Source organism: Pelobates fuscus, chromosome 6, assembly GCF_036172605.1.
Source record: "Pelobates fuscus isolate aPelFus1 chromosome 6, aPelFus1.pri, whole genome shotgun sequence".
Lineage (NCBI taxonomy): Eukaryota > Metazoa > Chordata > Amphibia > Anura > Pelobatidae > Pelobates > Pelobates fuscus.
In genome coordinates this window covers 217,533,648-217,554,398 of record NC_086322.1, presented here as the reverse complement: position 1 = coordinate 217,554,398, position 20,751 = coordinate 217,533,648, and the positions used below count along the sequence as shown (strand labels likewise).

The following is a 20,751-nucleotide window of genomic DNA, read 5'->3' as shown; positions in this document are numbered from 1 at the left end:
TCTCCCCTCTGCGTGTGAGATAAGTTCCTCTAGCGCCCTGAGCTCTTCCATGCGTTTAAACCAGGCAGACACAGGTGGTGGGGTTTTTTGTTTCCAGTATAAGGGAATTAGGCTCTTCGCTGTGTTTAACATCCTGATCGTTAGGGATTTTTTATAAGATGAGCTACGGGCGGATGTGTGGTGTAGGAGGAAAGCTGCTGGGTCTAGTTGGGGTGGAGTATCAGAAAATTTCGTGATGATCGTGTGGATCGCTGCCCAGTAGGGTTGTATCAAGGGGCCTAGAGCTTTCTCACATCTCCAACAGTTGTTGGTGGCGGTTGGGTCGTAGGAATGGATGGCCAGTGGCGTGCGGTACCAGCGGGATAGTACCTTATAGGCCGTTTCTTGTATGCCACTGGATGTTGCACAGTGAAGGGAAAGGGTACAGATCTTTTCCCATTGGGTCGGCGAGAGTGTGGTTCCCAGGTCAGTTTCCCATTTACTCATGAAGCTCGGTGGGGGAAGTCTCTTTGCGTCCATGAGGAGGCTATAGAGTGTGGACAGCCCCCTGGCCAGTGTGCTTGGGTCGTGGCAGAGCCTTTCAAAGTCTGTGAGTGGCCTGTGTGCGTGAACGTCCCTGGTGATTATTAGTAGGTAGGCTAATAGTTGTTTGTATCTGAACTGCATCATGAACGTTGGTCTCTCTACGGGCAACAGGGACTCAAGAGTCCGTATCGTGCCGCTGGTGGTAGCGTGGCAGAGTCTAGGTAGCGAGTTTCCTAACATTTGTTGAAACGGGCCTGCGTCTAGTCCGGGTGGGAAGGCATCATTATGTGTCAGGGGAAGGAGTGGGGAAATGGGTGTGGTGAGGGAGGAGGGTGTCCCCACTTTATGCCAAACCATTAAGGTCGCTCTAATTAGTGGGTGTGGGTTAGCCAGCTGTCTGCCCTGGTGGTGGTCTAGCCACGGTAAGAGCCCTATCGGTCTGGTTATCTGGTCTGACTCTATTTCCTTCCACAACTTGTGGACCTCCGATTTGGACCATTCCATCACCCTCTGGAGATGGGTTGCTTTGTAATAGACCTGGAAGTCTGGGAGGGCCAGGCCACCCTTCCGTTTTGGTAGCGTGAGTGTGTCGTGTTTGACCCGTGCCTGCAGGTTGTGCCATGTAAATCTGAGTGCCATGGAGCGCAGCGTTGAGAAATATGCCTCGGGTATGTGGATTGGTAGTGTCTGGAACAGGTAGAGCAGCCTGGGTAGAATGTTCATTTTCAATACTCCAATGCGTCCAAACCAGGAAAGACGGACTTTAGTCCATTCCTCCAGGTCTCTGCGTATTGTGGTCAGGAGGGGTTGAAAATTAGCGGTGTATATTTGTGACAGGTCTCTTGGTATGGAGGTGCCTAAGTATATTATAGTGGTGTCAGACCATTGGAATGGGAGTGTGTGTTTCAGGGCTTCTACTCTATTGGGTGGGATTGAGACATTCAGAACTGAAGATTTGGAGAGGTTAATTTTGAAGTTCGATAATTGGCCGTAGAGCTGGAACTCTGCCATGATTGCTGGCATTGACGTTTCAGGCTGGGTGACATAAAACAGCAGATCATCTTCAAAGGCAGCCACTACGTGTCTCGTCCGCCCTATTTGCATCCCTCGTATGGCCGGGTTGTCCCGGACAGAGTTAAGAAAGGGCTCCAGTGCCAGTACAAACAGCAGTGGGGACAAAGGGCATCCCTGTCTCGTGCCATTCCGAATGGGGAACGGGTTCGTGAACAACCCGTTCACGCATACCCTTGCTGTGGGTTTAGAGTACAGGGCTCGTATCCAGCTCATCATATGCGGGCCCAGACCTATTGCTTCTAATACCGCTAGCATGTAGCCCCAATCTATGCGGTCGAAGGCCTTCTCCGCATCTGTGGAGAGCAAGAGGAGGCCTTCCCGACTGCATTGTGCCCTGTGAATGAGATCGAGTGTCCTGATGGTGTTGTCTCTCGCTTCTCTCTGTGGCGTGAACCCTGCTTGGTCCCTATGTATGAGATCAGGGAGGTAGGTTTGTATTCTGCGGGCTAGGATTTTTGTGAAGAGTTTAAGGTCACAATTTAGCAGGGAGATAGGTCTGTAGCTTGCACAGAGTTCCGGGTTTTTACCTTCCTTTGGGATTAGGGAGATGTTGTCCGCTAGAGTCTGTGTGGGTAGGCTGGCTCCGTCCCGTAGGGCGTTAAGGGCAGTCAGGAGGTGTGGGGATAATACGTCAGCAAACTTTTTATAGTATCTAGTGGGAAGACCGTCAGGGCCCGGGCATTTGCCCAATTTCGACTCTTTTATGGCCCAGGCCAGCTCGTGTGGTGTGATCGGTTCGTCAAGGGCACTCGTGGCTTCCTTGGGAAGTCGTTTATGTATGCGTCTGTGTAGGTATTGTCTGGTCTCTGGTAGGACGTCTCCCAGACGCGGTGGCTCCCTGTCGGGGTGTATGGCATAAAGCCCCGCGTAGTATTCCCGTATAGTCTCTGCCATGTCCCCCGGGAGTTGTTTCAGTCGTCCGTCTTTGTCGCGAATTTTAGGTATGTAGGATTCTGCTCTCTTTTTGGCGATCATACTGGCCAACAAGGCCCCGCATTTGTTGGCGTGTGTATGAAAGAAAGCTTTGGTGCGCAGGTGTGCCCTTTGGTGGTTTGCGTTCATGATGGATGCCAATTCCCTGCGTAGTGTCAGTAACTTGGCACCATCGCTCTGGAGCCGTGTTAGTTTGTGCCTGGCCTCCACCACCTGTATCTCCGCGATTATGGTCGCCATTCTAGCAGCATATTACATCCCTCGGCGGCGCTCCTTCAGGGCCTCTGGGTCTTAGTGCCCTGTGTGCTCGGACAAAATCGATCGGTGTGTCCGCAGGACGGCCCAGAAGGTCGTTAAATAAGATGGTAAGTGTGTCAGTGAGCCGGGTTGAGGGTTCTTCGCCTTCAGGTAGGCCTCGGATCCGCAGGTTGTTTCTGCGGCCCCTGTTGTCGAGATCCTCGACATGGCGAGCCATGGCTTGCAAGTGGGCAGTGTGGCCGTGAAGCGTAGACTCTGTGGTTGTGTGGGCCACTCTTCCAGCCGTGCCATGCGGTCTGCCATACCTTGCATGTCTGCTCTCATCAGTTGGAGGTCGGCCCGGATCGAGGCATGGAGGGCCGATGTGGCTTGGGTCAAGTCGGCTCTGGTGGGCAGTGCTCTCAGCAGGGCCATCCAGTCTGCCGATGGGTGATCTGTGGCCTCTCCGCTCGTTTCGCCGACCTGGGAGTTCGAGTACAGGAAGGCCTCAGCGGAGGCCTGGGATGATGGGTCCGGCTGTGTGGTCATATATTGCCTGAACGACGCCTGGATTGCAGGTGGGCGGGTGCCCGATGGTTTGGGGGTACCCCCAGTCTTAGTGTGTTTCCCCATATTTGCGTTTGGGGCAGCTTTCTAGTGATTTGCAGGGCGAGCACGGAGGAGCTCAGAGATTAGGCAGCCATTCCGCTCCGCTGCTAGGCCACGCCCCCCGAGGCATTCATTTTAGCTGCTCGGCAGCGTGAGATTCCACTGCGGCGGAGTATGGACCAGAGGTTCCTGCAAAGCGAATCAAACGTTTCCAGGGGGTTAGTGTATGGTTGAGGGCTTATGCCCGTTGCCTCTGCCCCTTGCTGAGCGGCCATCTTAGGTTTGCCTCGGATTGTTGGTGACTTTGCAGGTGGTGCGGCCAGAGAGCTCATCAGCAGCTTCGGTCCGCGTGTCCTGTGGGGACCGGGATAACCCCCACCGGTCCAAGGGGGGGGGATTGGAGACCAGTTATGTCGCCTCGGGGGTTCAGCGACGGTCAGAGCGGCCGCCTCTGCACGACTCTATCCCCCACAGGCAGCGCTTAGTATCCCTCTTTTCTGGCTCCGACGGGCATCCAAGAGGTATCGCTGGATTCAGGAGGGCATCCCCGACGTGGGTGATGCCCCCTGGTAAGTTCCCAGGCTGTTTTGTCCTCGTTTGTGCCCTGTTTTCTGCCCGTTTGGCAGGAGCCGAGTCTCCCACGTCTGCTCAGTTAAGCGGTCAGGCTCCGCCCCCCAAAATTTAGAAAATTAATGGCATTTTAAGACTAAATTAAGTTGGCCGAACGAATATTTTCAGAATTTCTGCCAAATCGTAACGAAGTAAAACAATTTTTTTTTTTTTTTTTTTAATTCTTTATTTTTGTAGTGCTTTGCAAAGTACACAAATGAACATAGACATTGCAAGGTATCAAGAGAAAATATCAACCATTAAACAGCATCACATGTCTGATTCTCTGCACTCTTTTTTTTATAGTTATAATATCTAGATGTATATTCATGCTTGTAGGACATAGAGTAGGGTGAACAGTGGTAATTTGCTACATAGAGTTCAATCATGCTGAGAGAGATTAATGAAACATGCTCACAAATTGCTTTTAAATGATTATGATTAATGGACCTCTGTGGGTATTACGTGGGTGTGTTTGCTCGCTTGTACTAGGGGATCAGGCAAGAGTGGTATGTAGAGCTGGTCTAAGCTGCAGCCCAGTTGATGTGGTGGTAAGCCTGATAGCTTATGTATATGGGGGGCAGGGAGGGAGGGAGATAGCATAGATATAGTCACCAGGTGGCCGGGCAGCGTTCAGTAATGAGCATGGGGCTGGCCGCCTGCCTGCTGTGTAGTCACCCCTTTCCTTTGGGTGGGAACCGAGTCTGCGGCATTGGGGGTTCCCGTTGGTAGTCGGTCCACCGGGAGTTGTCTGGTTTCGCCCTCCAGCTCCGGGCCGGTAGCATGGCCGGCATCCTGTGTCCACTGATTCGGGTACCTCTAGGGTCCGGATCCTTCCCTATCGGGACAGGTCTGGAGGCCTTGGTGTTGGTGTTGCGTCGCCTTCGGCGGGCCGGTCTCTGCCTGTGTGGTTGATGCCCTGGGGTTGTTCCCTCAATGGCCGTCGGCCCAGATGGGCTATCATCTCATTTTGTAGGCTGCTTTACTAAGGCTTTGCCCGAGGGTGTCCCAGTCCCCCTTCGGTCGGCGCTGTCATGTTGGCCCCCCAGTCTCCTGCTCTCCTGCTTCTGCTGCTGCTCTGCCACTTGCCGGGCCATAATTCGTGCCCAGAAGGCTGTGAACAGGTCATTCAGGCGGCTGGTAAGTGAGTCGCTTGTGCTGGGGCTACATTCTACTGGCCTTTCTCCTCCACCTGGCTGCACATCCGCCATTTTTGTGTGGCTGGGTACTTGCAGGCATGGTGCGTGGTTGGGTCTGGTTTCTGCGTGTGAGGTCCACAGAGGTATGCTGGTCGAGGCTATTTGGACCGGGATAACCCCCACCGGTCCTAAGGGGGGGGGGCAGCCTTGCGTTGCGGGTGCTGCATGTGTTTGCGGGCCGGGAGAGCGGCCGCCTCTCCTCTGCCCTGCTTGGTGTAGGCCCCAGGCCTCAGGTCTGTCATTCCGGCAGGCATTCCAGGCTTGTGGGGTATCCCCCAGGTCGTCAGCTTTTGCAGAGCAATTTGTGATAGATTAGGGTTCAGGATTGCACAGATTGCCCCTGATTTCAGCCGGTATTCAGGCCCAGGCCCAGGAGCCCATATCATGTGCGACTGTACAGCTTCCCAGTCAGGCCACGCCCCCCAGTAAAACAAATTTTGACCTGTGCACTTCTCCATCAATTGAATCTGGGGTGCATTTGAGTTTAATTTCAAGTATCATAGCAAAAGGTCTGAATACTTGTCAGTGATATTAAAACTTTGTTTGTTTTAAAGAATTTTCAAACAATGTTTATAAAAATCAGTTTTTTGCTTTGTCATTGTAGGATATTGAGTGTTGATGTAAAAAAAAATATTTAAACAATTATAGCATAAGGCTGCAACATAAAATATGTGGGGAAATGGTCCAAATACTTTCTGAATGCACTGTTTCTCTTACACTATTATAACACACAGGTGAGATACACAGTATACACATATATTGAGATATACTGACTTCATCTACGTTCCAAACCCACCAAGAAAGCAGAAGGATCACCTGTGGGAGGTGTATTCTGCCACCCCTTGTCAGGTAATTCTTCAGCATAGTGTCTATGCCGAACAACTGACTAACAGTTGGGGGAAAGGTTTATTTTATGAACATGTTTTTCTCCCAATCTATACATTTGCTAGCACAATAGAGATGAAATCTGAGGCTCTCTCAAATGAGTATAAGTTTGCTGAGGGCACAACTACTAATTTAACTTAATAAATACACATTTTGGCCGATCTTTTACAGGATAAATTATTAAAACACATTTCACCAAGAGAACCAAAAGTAATTTTAAGCAAAGTTAGGAACCTTTTAGTCCAAAGTCCACCAGAGCATTCCCTTGGGGTGAAGGGATTCTTTCTAACAGACCACTGGGATTTGTGTAAAATTTGTATACATTAACATAATTTAGCATGAAGATACAAAGTGTGACTATTAGCAGAGCTTTTATTAAACATTGAATATTCTCTTAATTGCAGATCCAAGAATTGATTATATTTACTCCAATGCAGGATGAGCTACTTATGCATTAAAGGGATGGATAAAGGAACATTACAGGGCTATTGAGAGTCAGAATACTAAACAGTGTCCCACAATACTGTAGTAAATGTGATGAGATTCACTGGGAAAAAATATATATGCATAGGAATAGATGTAGTGAGAGTGAATAAATGACGTGGTAATATAGTTTAAAAAATGTTGGCATCAGAAAACAATCTACTTAACAACGAGCCTGATAATGTTTGCTGTGTTGGGTGAAATATGACAATTTTCTGGTTTGTTGTAACTATATTTAGACATGTATGGTTTTAGATGTTGCCCATAAGGGATCCTGGCAGCCACTGTTTTGTTACGGATACAGCTGATATTGATTCCTAATTGGAGAGGTAATTTAGGAGATATGCAAAGGTGTGGAGGATCAATACTATTATTCAGATCTACCTGTGAAAGTCCAGACAGATGAAACTGGTAGGTCCCATTTGCAGTGTTGGTGTCTATCAGAGGTATCACCATCTCGAGGATAAGAAGGAACAATCGCAATTGCGGTAACAGCAGGATCCAGACCTGTATTTGCTGCTCAAGAGGACTTTTTGTTCCAGTTTTGTTCTACAACGTTCAAATAGTGCTATTCAAAACAATTAGTACTTTTATGTTTCTAAATGTGTAATTTTGTGAAAATTGAGATTTTGTATATAAATGTACTATACCAAAGATATGCAACCTACAAGTAGCACTGAGCCCAAATAAATCTTTGAAGGCCTTTAGGGTGCCAGCACTATGAAAAAAAAAAAATGTTTTAAACATTTATATTAGTAAGCTCCACTGTGTATCTCACCTACCTCTTAGAAAGGTGTAAGAGGAATATTTTATGCTCCTATTGTATTAGTTGCCAATCCCCTTTGTGTTTATTTTCAACATAAGGTCATGGATATTCATGATTGACAGGGCTATTCAAATAAATTGGAATTTAGCGGGTGAATTCTATTCTTAGACTAATCTAGATGAATCGGAAGAATTTCTTATGTAATATGTTTCCGACTCAGCAGTTTTGTCATTAACCCCTTAAGGACCAAACTTCTGGAATAAAAGGGAATCATGACATGTCACACATGTCATGTGTCCTTAAGGGGTTAAAGTTCAAATTCCCCAGTGAATACCTGACAATTCATGATTTAGAGATTAACCATGTGTTTGTATTGAATGGAGAATGTAAGGTGCAGTACAATTGGCAAGTGACAATGTGCTGCCATCCCCAGACACTTCTTTGATTTACTGCTTCTTCTTGAGGAAGGCTTGCCAGATTTAACACATTTTCCAGAACATGAATGACGTATTCCTGATAGGCAGTGCAAGGTTATGCCCTGTACAGAGGTGGTTCCGGTGCAAGGGCTTGGAAAGGACTCTATAATTTCTGATTGTGGTGCAGTGTATAGAAAACCATCTTCTATAAAGTTATCACGCTTATCACTTAGTTTTGTTGCTGTGGATCTCTCTCAGACATTAATGTGGGGGAGCTTATTAGTGTGTCACAGAGATACATAAGACACGGCAGTTAGACACATTACAAAGTAAAAGCAAACAAACAAACAAACAAAAAACTTTTACAGTTGTATTCACTAGAGTAAACATTCAAAGAGAATTAAAAATTTAAGGTCAAAATAGCCAAACTATAAAATAAATATTGTCAGATGAGCTTCCTATTTTGGCCTTAAGTTTGAAATCCACTTAGCATTCTCACTTTTGTAAATAACCCTTATAGGTTTTGCTTATGTATTTACTTTTAATTATGGAGCTCTGTTATATACATGCACACACTGCATATTAATGTGAGTTTTATTGCTGTGGAGCTCTATCACGCATACACTTATCACCAAACATTGTACATCATTCCTTCTCCCTCCTTTACATCTCCTATCATTATTTTTCCATCTCCTGCCTTATCACTAATCAATAATCACTCCATGCCAACTGAAATAGCATTCAGTTGATGTCTCTCCTCATTCCATGTCACCTGACTCCTTTCCCACCCCTCCATTATCATTTATACTTACTCTCCAACCCTTCCACCTACTGATACCTTTATACTTATCATTCTACCAATCCATTTCCAAGTCATTATAACTATTCTATATCATATTGTTTACATGACTATCCCTCACTTGATTTGTTTTCTTTCATTCTCTCACCATCACTGGTATTCACCCATACATACATCCAATTTGCCCTTTTTTCCTGTTTCTATCACCATATTATTCTATTCTTACGCATTAATTGGTGTCTCAACCCCAGAGTCACACCTCGCAAGCTTCACCCATTTCTCCATAATAAAATAGGACAAATTTGGGAGGGTTAATATAAGAAAACAATGGAATGAAGCTGTAAAATTTAATAAACGTGCAGTCTAGAACACATAAAATGTGACAGTGCTCTACCTAAGCACCTGCTCTGGAGCTGCCCATGCATGTATCTGGATACTTGGGTTTCTGCATCTGCCATGGTGACTCCTCCGTAACTGTCCTTGGAATATTTACATTATGTCATAACCACGTCTCTAGTGGATGTCACAGTGATAGCCATGAGAGGCGTTTCCTAGTGAAGACATTAAAGGAATACTCCAAACACCATAACCATTACAGCCTGCTTGTTATGGTGTCTGGAGTGCCCTGGCCACCTCCTAGCTTTAGTAGTCAAATTGATTAGTATGCCAGGTAACCGGTTCCACCTCCCCTAGAGCCAGAAGCTCATGCCTTGGCGTGAAGGTCACCCTCATTGTCTAAGAGCGTCAGCTGAGAGTTCTTAGCCAATAAGCACCTCCCTGCTTTGCCTCTGTACAGAGCTTTTTACTCCAGGTAAGTTGTGCGACTGTTCTCAAATGGTTCGACTACTTACTATAAGAGGGTACAAGGTTACTTCTGTCACCACAACCACTACAGTAAGCTGTAGTGGTTGTGTTGTTTGTAGTGCTCCTTTATACCCACAATGCAGACTATTAAAATTGTTTAGAATATGGCAATGAAGGATTATCACACTTATTAATGTATTGTTGACTGATTTTTTTTTCTGTTTCTTGCAGCTAAAAATATGGCAAACACCAAATATATCTCTTGAATCAGTATTCATTTTAATTTGAGTTTAGAAGTATTAGTTAAACCAGTAATAGTGTAGAATCTTACATTTAGGCCAGACATAGTCAGCATGAAAAATAGCTGAATATAAGAATATTTCTAATTTACTTATTTTGGTCTAAACATTTTAATTCTTAAATAGTTGAAATAATGTAAAATGTAAACCAATATGGTATTAATCAAGGTATTTAAATAATAAAGGCATTTTAATACATTCTGACTAATTGTGACTAGTTTGGGTTCATATATGGCCCATCAATATCTGTAGCTTTGTGGAAAATGTACATTTGGGCATCATTATATGATTCTGGAAGGTTGCACTTACTGAATAAAAAAACCCTCCTATTTACGATAAACATTGGCTTTTATTAGTTTCTATTTAGGGAAACTAAATGATTAGGAGGAGTTTTCTTTTCTTAGTTACATGCACGTGTACATAGGGTTATGGGGTGTAACATTTACTGTATAATTATAGATAATTAACAGTCAGGCACACATACATGATGTTGATGCTAGGTGCCTCTTGTATGAATACAGCCGTCTACAGATTTTGATGTTTGTAAATGATTTTTAAGTTTAATTATACTTTTTAGCCACATTATGTTCCTAGCATTCTTGCGTCAAATCTCTCCAGTGTGCTGTATGTTTTAAGTATAATATAGAATAGACAGCATAATAAAAATAAATACAATTTAAAAAAAAACAATGGATCAAGGCTGCTTAGTTAAAAAAAAAACAATGACAAATATCAGAGAGAGGTAAAAATAAGAAAAAGAAATGAGGAAATTGTGATTATGACAAGTTTAAAACCTTTATAAAGCATTTTTCTACTAATCACCAAAGCACTTACCAACAGAGAAAAAAAATTGGGGAAGATGTATGAAGTCAAAAGCAGGTGCTTGTCTGGGGAAAAGAGCCAAATAAGGAGGAATCACCATGGAAACTAATAAAATGTCTAGCAACATTTAGCACATTTAGCGTAATAGCACCTGCTTGCCTTGTTAAATTTCCCCAGTAGAATATGTGGTGTAACTGAACTTGGTTGTCATCTCAATGGTCCATATGGTTTTACTTAAGTTATTCACACAATCTACAGAGGTAAGTCACTCAGAGCCTGACTTGCAAAGATTCTTCAGAACTCTGTAAGCCTTTGCCCCAAATCAGGGTATTTACTAGACATGTGCAATTCATTTCGGTCCGAATATGAATTCGGACGAATTTCGGGCAATTCGGACATTCGGGAACTAAGAACCTGTAAAAAAACAAAATAACTTACTAGCTCAGGGGTGGGGGCCAGGGGGGAGGACATTAGGTCGCCCCCCTTTATTAGTATTTAGGGCCCCCACCCGCTGCTCAGGGGTGGGGGCCAGGGGGGAGGACCTTAGGTTCCCCCCCCTTTTTAGGATTTAGGGCCCCCACCCACCGCTCAGGGGTGGGGGCCAGGGGGAGGACATTAGGTCCCCCCCTTTATTTTACTGTAGGGCCCCCACCCACTGCTCAGGGGTGGGGGCCAGGGGGGAGGACATTAGGGCCCCCCTTATTCTTGTTTAGGGCCCCCACCCACCACTCAGGGGTGGGGGCCAGGGGGGAGGACATTAGGTCCCCCCTTATTAGTATTTAGGGCCCCCACCCGCCGCTCAGGGGTGGAGGCCAGGGGGGAGGACATTAGGTCCCCCCTTATACCAATTTAGGGCCCCCACCCGCCGCTCAGGGGTGGGGGCCAGGGGGGAGGACATTAGGTCCCCCTTTATTAGTATTTAGGGCCCCCACCCACCGCTCAGGGGTGGGGGCCAGGGGTTAGGACAATAGGTCCCCCCCATCGTTTTACTTTAGGGCCCCCAAACACAGGGGGGGGGGGCTATTTTTTATTTTTTTTAAACAGTGAGCAGCCACAGGCTGCTCACTGTTTATTAGACATGCCCCTACTCGCGGTTTAGCGAGTAGGGTCAAAATGTACTAATACTAAGTATTACTAATACTAAATTTTTACTTAGTATTAGTAATGTTGTCTGAAAGACCAATTTAGGTCTTTCAGCCTTTTGGTAGCTAACTCCCTAATACCGTGGGAATTAGGGAGTTATCTACTAAGCGGCTGCAATAGAAGTGCCGAAGTCCCGAAATTCCGAAGTTCCGAAATGCCGAAGTTCCAAAGTGCCGAAGTTGCCAAAGTTCCGAAGTGCCGAAGTTCCGAAGATGCCAAATTTCCGAAGTGTCGAAGTGCCGAAGTGCCGAAGTTCCGAAGTTCCGAAGTTGCCGAAGTTCCGAAGTGTTGAAGTGCCGAATTGCCGAAGTCCCGAATTGCGAAAATTCCGAATTTTGGAATGCCGAACCGAACCGGAAATTTTCCCTATGCACATGCCTAGTATTTACTCACTCAACACCTAACAATCCCACTGTGATTTATCTGCGTATCAAAACTGATAAGCTTTATGTGAGAAATGTACAGAACAAGTCTGGAATCAGCATTCCAAGGCATCATCATAGGTCTTTAAAGATCCAAGACTATCCGCTGAGAAAAATCTAATACTGCTAAAAGCCACCATATCCACATTATCTGAAGAGTTACTGGTAAGTGGTGGAAGATCCCAAGCTTACTGTTCTGTAGCAATTCACCAAAAAGACATGATGTATCTATGAGAAGGTACAGAGTCCTAGCTCAATCACGGACAAGCACATGGTTTAAGACGTTCAGTGTTTAGAGAGGTGAAGAATTAACAAAGTTTCAAACAAATGTAAGGATAAAATATTGTTCCAATTCAAGTTAAAAAACAAAAACCAAAACTATAGTGCAATACAGAAGAATCAGAACTTTAAACAGATAAATATGCTCGATGTCATACAAGTTCAAAGTGAGAAAAACAAAAATGTAATTAACAGTATATTGATAACTGCGAAATAAGCACAAATGTAAAAAAATAATTGAAAACAAACAAGAAAAAAGAGTTCAACAAGCAAAATATTGAACATGGCACTCGGGTTTGGCCGCCGGACGGAGAACATGAAGATCTGGACCTCAGAGCACGTGTTCGACCACCCATGGGAAACTGTTACAACAGCAGCAATGCAGAAATACCCCAACCCCATGAATCCCAGCGTGGTGGGAGTGGATGTGTTGGACCGATCGGTGTACTCTAGTGGGAAGCTGCACAGTCACCGGTTGCTGAGTGCTGAATGGGGGATGCCTGCCCTGGTTAAATCGATCATTGGAGCCTCCAGAAGCAAGACTTACATAGAGGAACATTCAGTGGTTGATCCGGTGACCAAAACAATGGAACTTAAATCCAGTAACATCACTTCCACAAACATGGTGTCTGTGGACGAAAGATTGGTTTACAAGCCTCACCCCCAGGAGCCTGAAAAAACTGTTCTCACTCAAGAAGCAATCATCAGCGTAAAAGGGGTCAGTCTGAGCAGTTATTTAGAAGGGATGATGGCCAACACCATATCTGTTAATGCCAATAAGGGAAGAGATGCGATGGAATGGGTAATTGGCAAATTAAACAATGAATTAGAGGACCTGAAAGCATCGACCAAAGCAAGCATGAGAACGTTGATGGCTGCCGCTGCCTTTGAAGAGGAATGATGTTGGGAGTGTGTGGTTCCAGTAGGATATGTTAGATGTTTATACTTTGGAGCTGTATTAAAGGACCACTATAGTGCCAGGAAAACATACTCGTTTTCCTGGCACTATAATGCCCTGAGGGTGCCCCCACCCTCAGGGTCCCCCTCCCGCCAGGGCTCTGGTATGAGGAAGGGGTTAAACTTACCTATTTTTCCTGCACCGGGCGGGGAGCTCTCCTCCTCCTCTCCGCCTCCGATCCTCCCTTTCGGCTGAATGCACGCGCAGCTCTTGCCGCACATGCGCATTCAGCCGGTCGCATAGGAAAGCATTTACAATGCATTCCTATGGACGCTTGTGTTTTCACACTGTGATTTTCACAGTGAGAATCACGCAAGCGCCTCTAGCGGCTGTCAGTGAGACAACCACTAGAGGATTTGGAGGCTGGATTAACCCTATTATAAACATAGCAGTTTCTCTGAAACTGCTATGTTTATAATAAAAAGGGTTAATCCTAGAGGTACCTGGCACCCAGACCACTTCATTAAGTGGTCTGGGTGCCTAGAGTGGTCCTTTAAGTAGGTTTTCTAATTAAAATGTGGAGGAGAGCTGCAGCTTTTTGGGAACAATTAAGGGGAATGTAGTGTCTCCCCAGTTCTACGGAGGGGACTGAATGCAACTTCAAAGGTGCCGCATGGCAGCTTCAACTCGGACCTCGGATTAATAAACAGCTTTGTGGTACCTACGACGGTGTAGAACGCATCCTCCATAGCGTAATTCTACCGTTAATGTTATGGGACCAAGCGTCATTTCTTGCAGCATCACACTCTGGTCTTGCTTCTGGAAGTGAAATCCCCGTAAGGCCCATATAAAATACTAGATGTGTTCCAATTCCTGACACTTTTCTTTAGCCTCAATTTCTGGCCTTCAGGAGCCACTCGCAAATAGCGTGGCACTGTGTCTCCATTTAGTCTATAAATTCTGATAGGCCTAGTGTGACTGCCAGTAATTGCTACTTGTTGGATGCTACATGTTAGGAAACTGTTAGTAGTAATGTTTGTTACTATCTGATTGGTATCGGAGCATTATTGGGTATGGCTGGGTGAGGACACAGTGCTAACCTTTTCGAGGTAAATGTTAAAATGAGTCAATCTCGAATGCAAACTTTGGAACAAATAATACTTGAGTCTCTGTAAAATTGCTCAAATGTTTGCGTCAGCCTGATAATATGTAGCAAGACTTGGCGTTAAGTAAACTCTGAAAGAATGGCGCGTAGCCATGTATAACGCAGAATGCGCAGGGTGATGGGCATATGGCACATAATGGCGATGAGCTCTAAAACTGGAGCAATATGCAGGAACATTCTGGTAATTTCCATAATGCTCTTTCTGTTTTTCTGTTAGCTCCTGACACTTTTTATCAAAATAAATAGAAGTGATGGCTGGAGAGTGAAAATATATTTATAGCACAAACGTGAAATGAATGTGTTCGGCAAGTTTTTTTTGTTTTAAATATGAATGTTGTGATTTGCTCTCTTCACAAAATGTATGCCTTTCTAACATTTTGTTCTTTTGTAACAAATGAACCGATGTTTGTTTTCAAATATTTGCTCTGTGCTGTCCCTGGGTGTTTTCCCAAAACTGTTTTCCCAAAACTCTAAATTGGTTCCCTTGCTGGTTACAAATGTTCCCTCTTCAGTTAGCATTATTCAGAACTGCTGAATATGTTGCAGCAAGCGGATGGTTGGGTATATTTAGAAGAAGAAAAACTACCACAACCAGAGGACATAGTCTAAAATTAGAAGGACAAAGGTTTAAAAATAATATCAGGAAGTATTACTTTACTGAGAGGGTAGTGGATGCATGGAATAGCCTTCCAGCTGAAGTGGTAGAGGTTAACACAGTAAAGAAGTTTAAGCATGCGTGGGATAGGCATAAGGCTATCCTAACTATAAGATAATGCTAATGAAAGTATTTAGAAAACTGGGCAGACTAGATGGGCCGAATGGTTCTTATCTGCCGTCACATTCTATGTTTCTATGTTTCTATGGTTGCAGCAAGCGGATGGTTCTAGAGCAGGATTTGTTAGCTATAACAAAGCAATTGGCACATTTCAAGCTAAAGCAACCAAACCGGGGGGCTTGTAAAGTTTGCACTGCAGAGTTGTTGTTTTTTATGTTATTGCTCTTATTAATGGGTGCCATTTTATTAAACTATTCCAGAATATGGAAATCTAAATAAAAAAAAAAAAAAAAAAAAAAACATTGAACATGAGTTAGATTTAAACACTATCAGGCTTTAAATTAATTTTAATACATATAACCTCCGTCAACACTGCAAAATAATTTGAGTGGAATATGTGGTCTATATGTCATATATTTTTATATAAACTGTTCATGTTGTGATTTTCTTCTTGTAAGATATTATACATAACTATTTTTTATTTTTTTTTGCTTTATCCCCTATGGTCACAGATCTAACCCCCTCATGAATTAATCATTTATAATTTAAATGTTGTTGCAAAGTTTTTTTTAAAACATGTATGCACCTTATTTAAATAACGAAATCAGGATCATTGTATAAAACTGAGAGTGCTTATTACATACATTGTGGAATATTGTTATTAATATTTTAGCACACTTTTTAACTTGGACGTTTATTGAATGTATAATATACTGCACTTGCTTTTTTTTTTTTTTTACATTTTGTTATAGTTTAGGAATAGACATTAGGACAGATACAGAAATTAAGAAGGAATGGGACATATTGTGAATAAATATTATGCTGATTTGATTATTGTATATTGTCTGTTTAAATGTTGTGATTGAATAGCCTCACTACCAAAACACGTATGCACATTTTTACTTTCATTTGATTTGCAAAACAAAGTTTAGCCACTAAAAATCTCACTTAACTATATTTACATTTTAGAAATGATTACCAGCTTGTAGACAAATGCATGTCATTAAATTATGAATTATGTATCCCATGTTTCAAGTAAATGTAATGCTATTTGAACAAAAAGTGATTGATAGTCAAGCAGTCAAGGAATGGACATCATTAAAATAAGCAAGTCCAAGAGTTTGTTTTAAATTCTGTTTTAATATCAAATATTAAAGAAAGATCATAAATGATCTGCAAATCTGAATTTTGTAAATCTATAATTTTCTTAATAAAAAAAAAATATAGAAAATTAATATAAACAATGCATTCAATGTATTGTGGTGCCACACCTGTCCAAGTGTCTATTCTTACATATCTGTCAACACACTACACTGCTGCATTGCTTAAACCTATAAGTACATATCAGTGATGCTTAATTTTCAACTTGACTGTTTCTGTTCCAGGATGCCTGAAACTGACCTAAATAAGGACCTCCTTTCAGAACATAAGGTCACAGTAGCCGTTATCAGCTTGACCGTATTTATTATTTTTGCTGCTGCTGTTTCCACAATCATTATTATTATTGTAAACGGTAAGAATATATTTTCTGTAATTCAAAGGGAAGCTCGGCAAACACAACAACATACAATATTATGGTATACTAGAAACGGGCTATATCATCTTTTCATTTAAAACTATTTCTATCGGTTTATCAATGACTAAGAATAGTTTCACTTAAATCAAAGCTTTGCTTTATGTTTCACTATATATTTTAATTTAATATATATTTTAATTTAATTCCTTATATGAACTTATATAAATAAAAATTCAAGAGGGCACAGGGCTCTTCAGTTATTTTCATAACAGTGTTTCCTATTATACTTGACTTGGTTTTTAATATTTTTTTCTCTTATCAGGTGCAAAACCTGCGGCATCAAGTGACAGCACTCAGTATTTTAATGGATCTTTTAGAATACTTAATTTGAACTTCACCAGTGATTATAAACAGAGCAACAGCGCTGCTTTCAAGACCCTGGCTGACCAAATCAAAGATCTTGTAAGCGGTTAAATTCTGGAAAAAAAAAAAAAAAATCTCTATCTACTCTGTTATCAACAACAAACCTGAAATAGAGAACTTCGAACTCTGTGTAAATAAACTTCACAGTTGCTTTATTGATGCATGCAGCTTACAACAATCTACTTTGGCAACATCAACATTACAGTTCGTTGTGGGGCTTTCTTTTTTTTTCTTTTTTCTTTTGTCAAGGGGTCTTCACAGAAGTCCCACAGCAGACTTAAACGCTGACGTTACCTATGTAGATTGTTGTAAACTACATGTCTCTTTCTACTTATCCCAGCAACCTAATGCCTGCTCTTACTTGGTAAATTCATCCTTCCGGGGGAACCATACAGTAAATAGGGCCCTGGAATGAGGCAGATGTGATAGAGAGAGGTGCAAAACCAAGGGAGTTGGTCTGGACTCCAATATATATACATGTGAAACCAGAAAGGCTGCCCGCACTTAAACAAGCATTCACTATAAGGGTGTTGCTGGGAGCAATAATACAGCATATAACTTCCACCGCACTCACTTAATAAAAACAGTCTAAAAACTCACAAAACATAATGGTTTTTTAGAAACACCTGACGATATGTTTCCAGCAAAGTGTTAGTCCATTTTTTTAAAACTTGTTAAAACATAGCTATACACTTTGCGTTTTATGCAAAATGAGCCATTTTCCATACTTCATTTATATACTTTATTCCTTCTTATTGTTGCTCAAAAAAGCACAATATCCTGTTTTTTGCATTGGTATAACTTCTCTCCCGTTTGATTACAGGAAAGCCCTGCAACTGGTGCACTTGCCTCTCTGTTCAATGGGGCAAAATTAGATCAAAACAGAACTTTGATGTTCATTTACAATTTTAGTTTATACACAATTAGATTTTTTTTTATTGGGGAATTGATATAAGCTTTCGATTGATTTACTTATTAATACACGTTAATGACACATATTTCTTGAAAAGCACGTGTTCATGTCACTAGTTTCATAACATCGGGATTAGCCATTCAAAATTCTAACATTTATGAATTAGCAGTTTGATAAGCAGCAAAAAATGATATATGAATATATATATATATATATTTGTGTATGTATATGTACCAACATAATTTTACAAAGTATTGCAACAATATTTGAAGGCTTAAATAGCCTTTTGCGAAATGTACAAGATATTGTAAATATTGTTGGAAAGACATCTACAAATTACAGTGTAGTTGTGGCTCTGACGTTAACTCTTTTTAATTCTGTTCAAAATGTAGCTTTCATCAACCTTTAAAAATTCATCACTGAAGAATCAGTTCAACATGTCACAGATCACCAGCTTAAGGTATGTTGAAGATTATATCTTTATTACATAAATAATATATAGCTGATGATAAAAAGCACTACCTAGCTAGTTCAGTGGCCATTTCTGGTGTGGTGGTGCATACCTCCCAATATTGAGAGACATAGAATCAGGACAGGTGGTCAGTGGCCCAACGTGAGCATACCAGTAATGCCATTTGGGTTAATGATGATGCCCAGAATTTGCGGCCACATCTAGAAAGCGGGTAAAGCTACTCAAAGAAGGGCTTCATGTGTATGTATGCCTGGCTGGCTTAGATCCTCCCAAGGTCAGGCCAAGCAGGGAGTGCAGCTTTATGCAAGGTACTCATGCATGCAGGACAGGGAACTGTTCCCAGCAGACGGAATGCAAGCAATCATTAACCACCAAACCATGACGACAGACCAGGACACTGAAACCAGTATGATCCTCCAAGGTTCCGGACTATTGGGTAGTATGGGACTGACACAGTGTCTGTCATATTCCTGAATACAGTATTTATTACTATCTTTCTATGTTAGGCAGGTTTTTTTTCTGAGGAAACAGTTTTCATTCTTTGCTAATCCTTCTTTACTTAATTCTAGCTATATTTAAAGTTGTTATCTCTCCTTATATACCTACAGGCACCCATTAACACAAAAATCTTGTTGACCAGCATTCTTAAATTGCCCGTTGACACACATCTATCATTTTGGTATTTACTTTAAACCTATTGATGACACGACGTATTGTTTAGAGACTCTCCTAAAAACCCAGTTTTTTTATTGCATTTTACAAATAATGCATTGAACGTTGCAAAAAGAAATGAGAAAACCTGGGAAGTGGCTTGAACAATTTTGCGGCTCAGTTTTTTTTATTGGGAACTAATCAAATACTATAAACCCATGTCCAGTTGAGCTTATTGGAGATGTAGTTCAGTGCTTTTCAAGAATCAAGGACATCAGATAAGATGAAAAGGGACTCCTGCTTAAGTTGATAGCAGCAGTATCATGGCTGCTATAGGCTTCTCAGTTGTGCATACACAGTGTTGTGAGTTGAGACATGATCACAGCCTATAATGAATTATGTGCAGGAAGACATGTACAGGGGACCTCCTTGCACCATAACCTATGCACAAAGCATTGGTTGTTAACAATCCTTAGAGATTTTTCCTTTAAATGTCTCGGTTGGCCAAGGAAAAATCCAGGTTTCATCATAATATATATGCTTGTTGAAAAAGATATATAAAAAAAACATGCACTGGAAAATCTGAAAGTAATGCATTCTGTTTTTTTTTTGTTTTTTTTTTTGCAGGGCTGGAAGTGTTGTACCAGAATTTGTGTTGTTATTTAACAATCCTGAGAATAACAGCTCATCTGGTTTGGTCCAAAAGATATTTAAAGAAAACTTGGTTGCTTCAAAGACAATATTTGACATAGATGCAACCTCACTTCAACTAACAGGCAAGCAGCGTTTACATTTTTTATATCACAAAAAACTTGAACAATGTAAATTGCATAACACAACTGGTGACTATACCTCCCAAGTGTCCCTATCTAGAATGACCATATTTTGGGCCCAACCCCTTTTCTATCCTAATGTCCCTCTTTTCCAGGAGATCCTTATTGTTTGGTAAGTCTGAGTATACAAAAGAGGTACAGTGCAATAATAATCCCAGTAATGAGTCTTCGAAGGGTAACTCCAACCACCATAACCACTTCAGTTGTTTGAAGTGGTCATGGTAGTAGGAGTATGTATGTGCAGTGTTTTAGCTTGAAACACTGCCCATACTAAGTAATCTTCACTTTTGTGCTGGGGGCTTCCTGCACCCCTGGCACACTGTTCTCTGCGTACTGAATGTACTGTACGTCTGTTGTTATTTATCCTCCCTTCCCTCGTGTGCCATGGAGTAGTGAGCTTCTCAATCAAACATCTCACAAAGTGATGAAGCAACCGATTCGGCAACTTCTTTTACACAGATATTTTTTTCATCTGTGGTTGTCCTCCATTGCATGCCATCTTTGGCCCAGACTGAGTGGCTAGAACTTGCTTTTTGTAGATCTTTCTCTACTGTTCTTGTATCACCAACCTTCTCTACACGTTCTTGTATCACCAAAAGGTCCAAGACACTCACTTACACAATTGGTCATACAAGTAACTTCCTTACACTGGGTCCTTGGATTCAACTACATCGTTAAAATTAAAATGAACGTATTGAAAAATCACTACATTACCTGCTCAAGACTTACTCTGTGCTGTATTTCCACTTTCAGTAATGACACTACGCAGTGTAGTATTTAAAAAAAAAAAAAAAAAAAAAG

The 20,751-nt window shown here is 42.2% G+C and overlaps 2 protein-coding genes across 2 annotated transcripts in view; both read left to right on the top strand.

Moving 5' to 3' along the window:
- LOC134565702 (transmembrane protease serine 11G-like) overlaps positions 1–20,751 on the top strand; it is a 152,664-nt gene that overhangs the window by 98,107 nt on the left and 33,806 nt on the right. The window contains exons 3-6 of the mRNA XM_063425340.1: positions 16,528–16,655; positions 16,981–17,120; positions 18,387–18,454; positions 19,745–19,893. Of these exons, the coding sequence (XP_063281410.1) occupies positions 16,529–16,655; positions 16,981–17,120; positions 18,387–18,454; positions 19,745–19,893 (484 nt within the window). The 5' untranslated portion in view covers position 16,528. The remainder of the gene's footprint in view (positions 1–16,527; positions 16,656–16,980; positions 17,121–18,386; positions 18,455–19,744; positions 19,894–20,751) is intronic.
- On the top strand, positions 12,590–13,256 carry LOC134565701 (PRELI domain containing protein 3B-like). The gene has a single exon (XM_063425339.1). It carries the CDS (start codon positions 12,621–12,623, stop codon positions 13,203–13,205), a length of 585 nt encoding a protein of 194 aa, XP_063281409.1. The 5' UTR covers positions 12,590–12,620; the 3' UTR covers positions 13,206–13,256.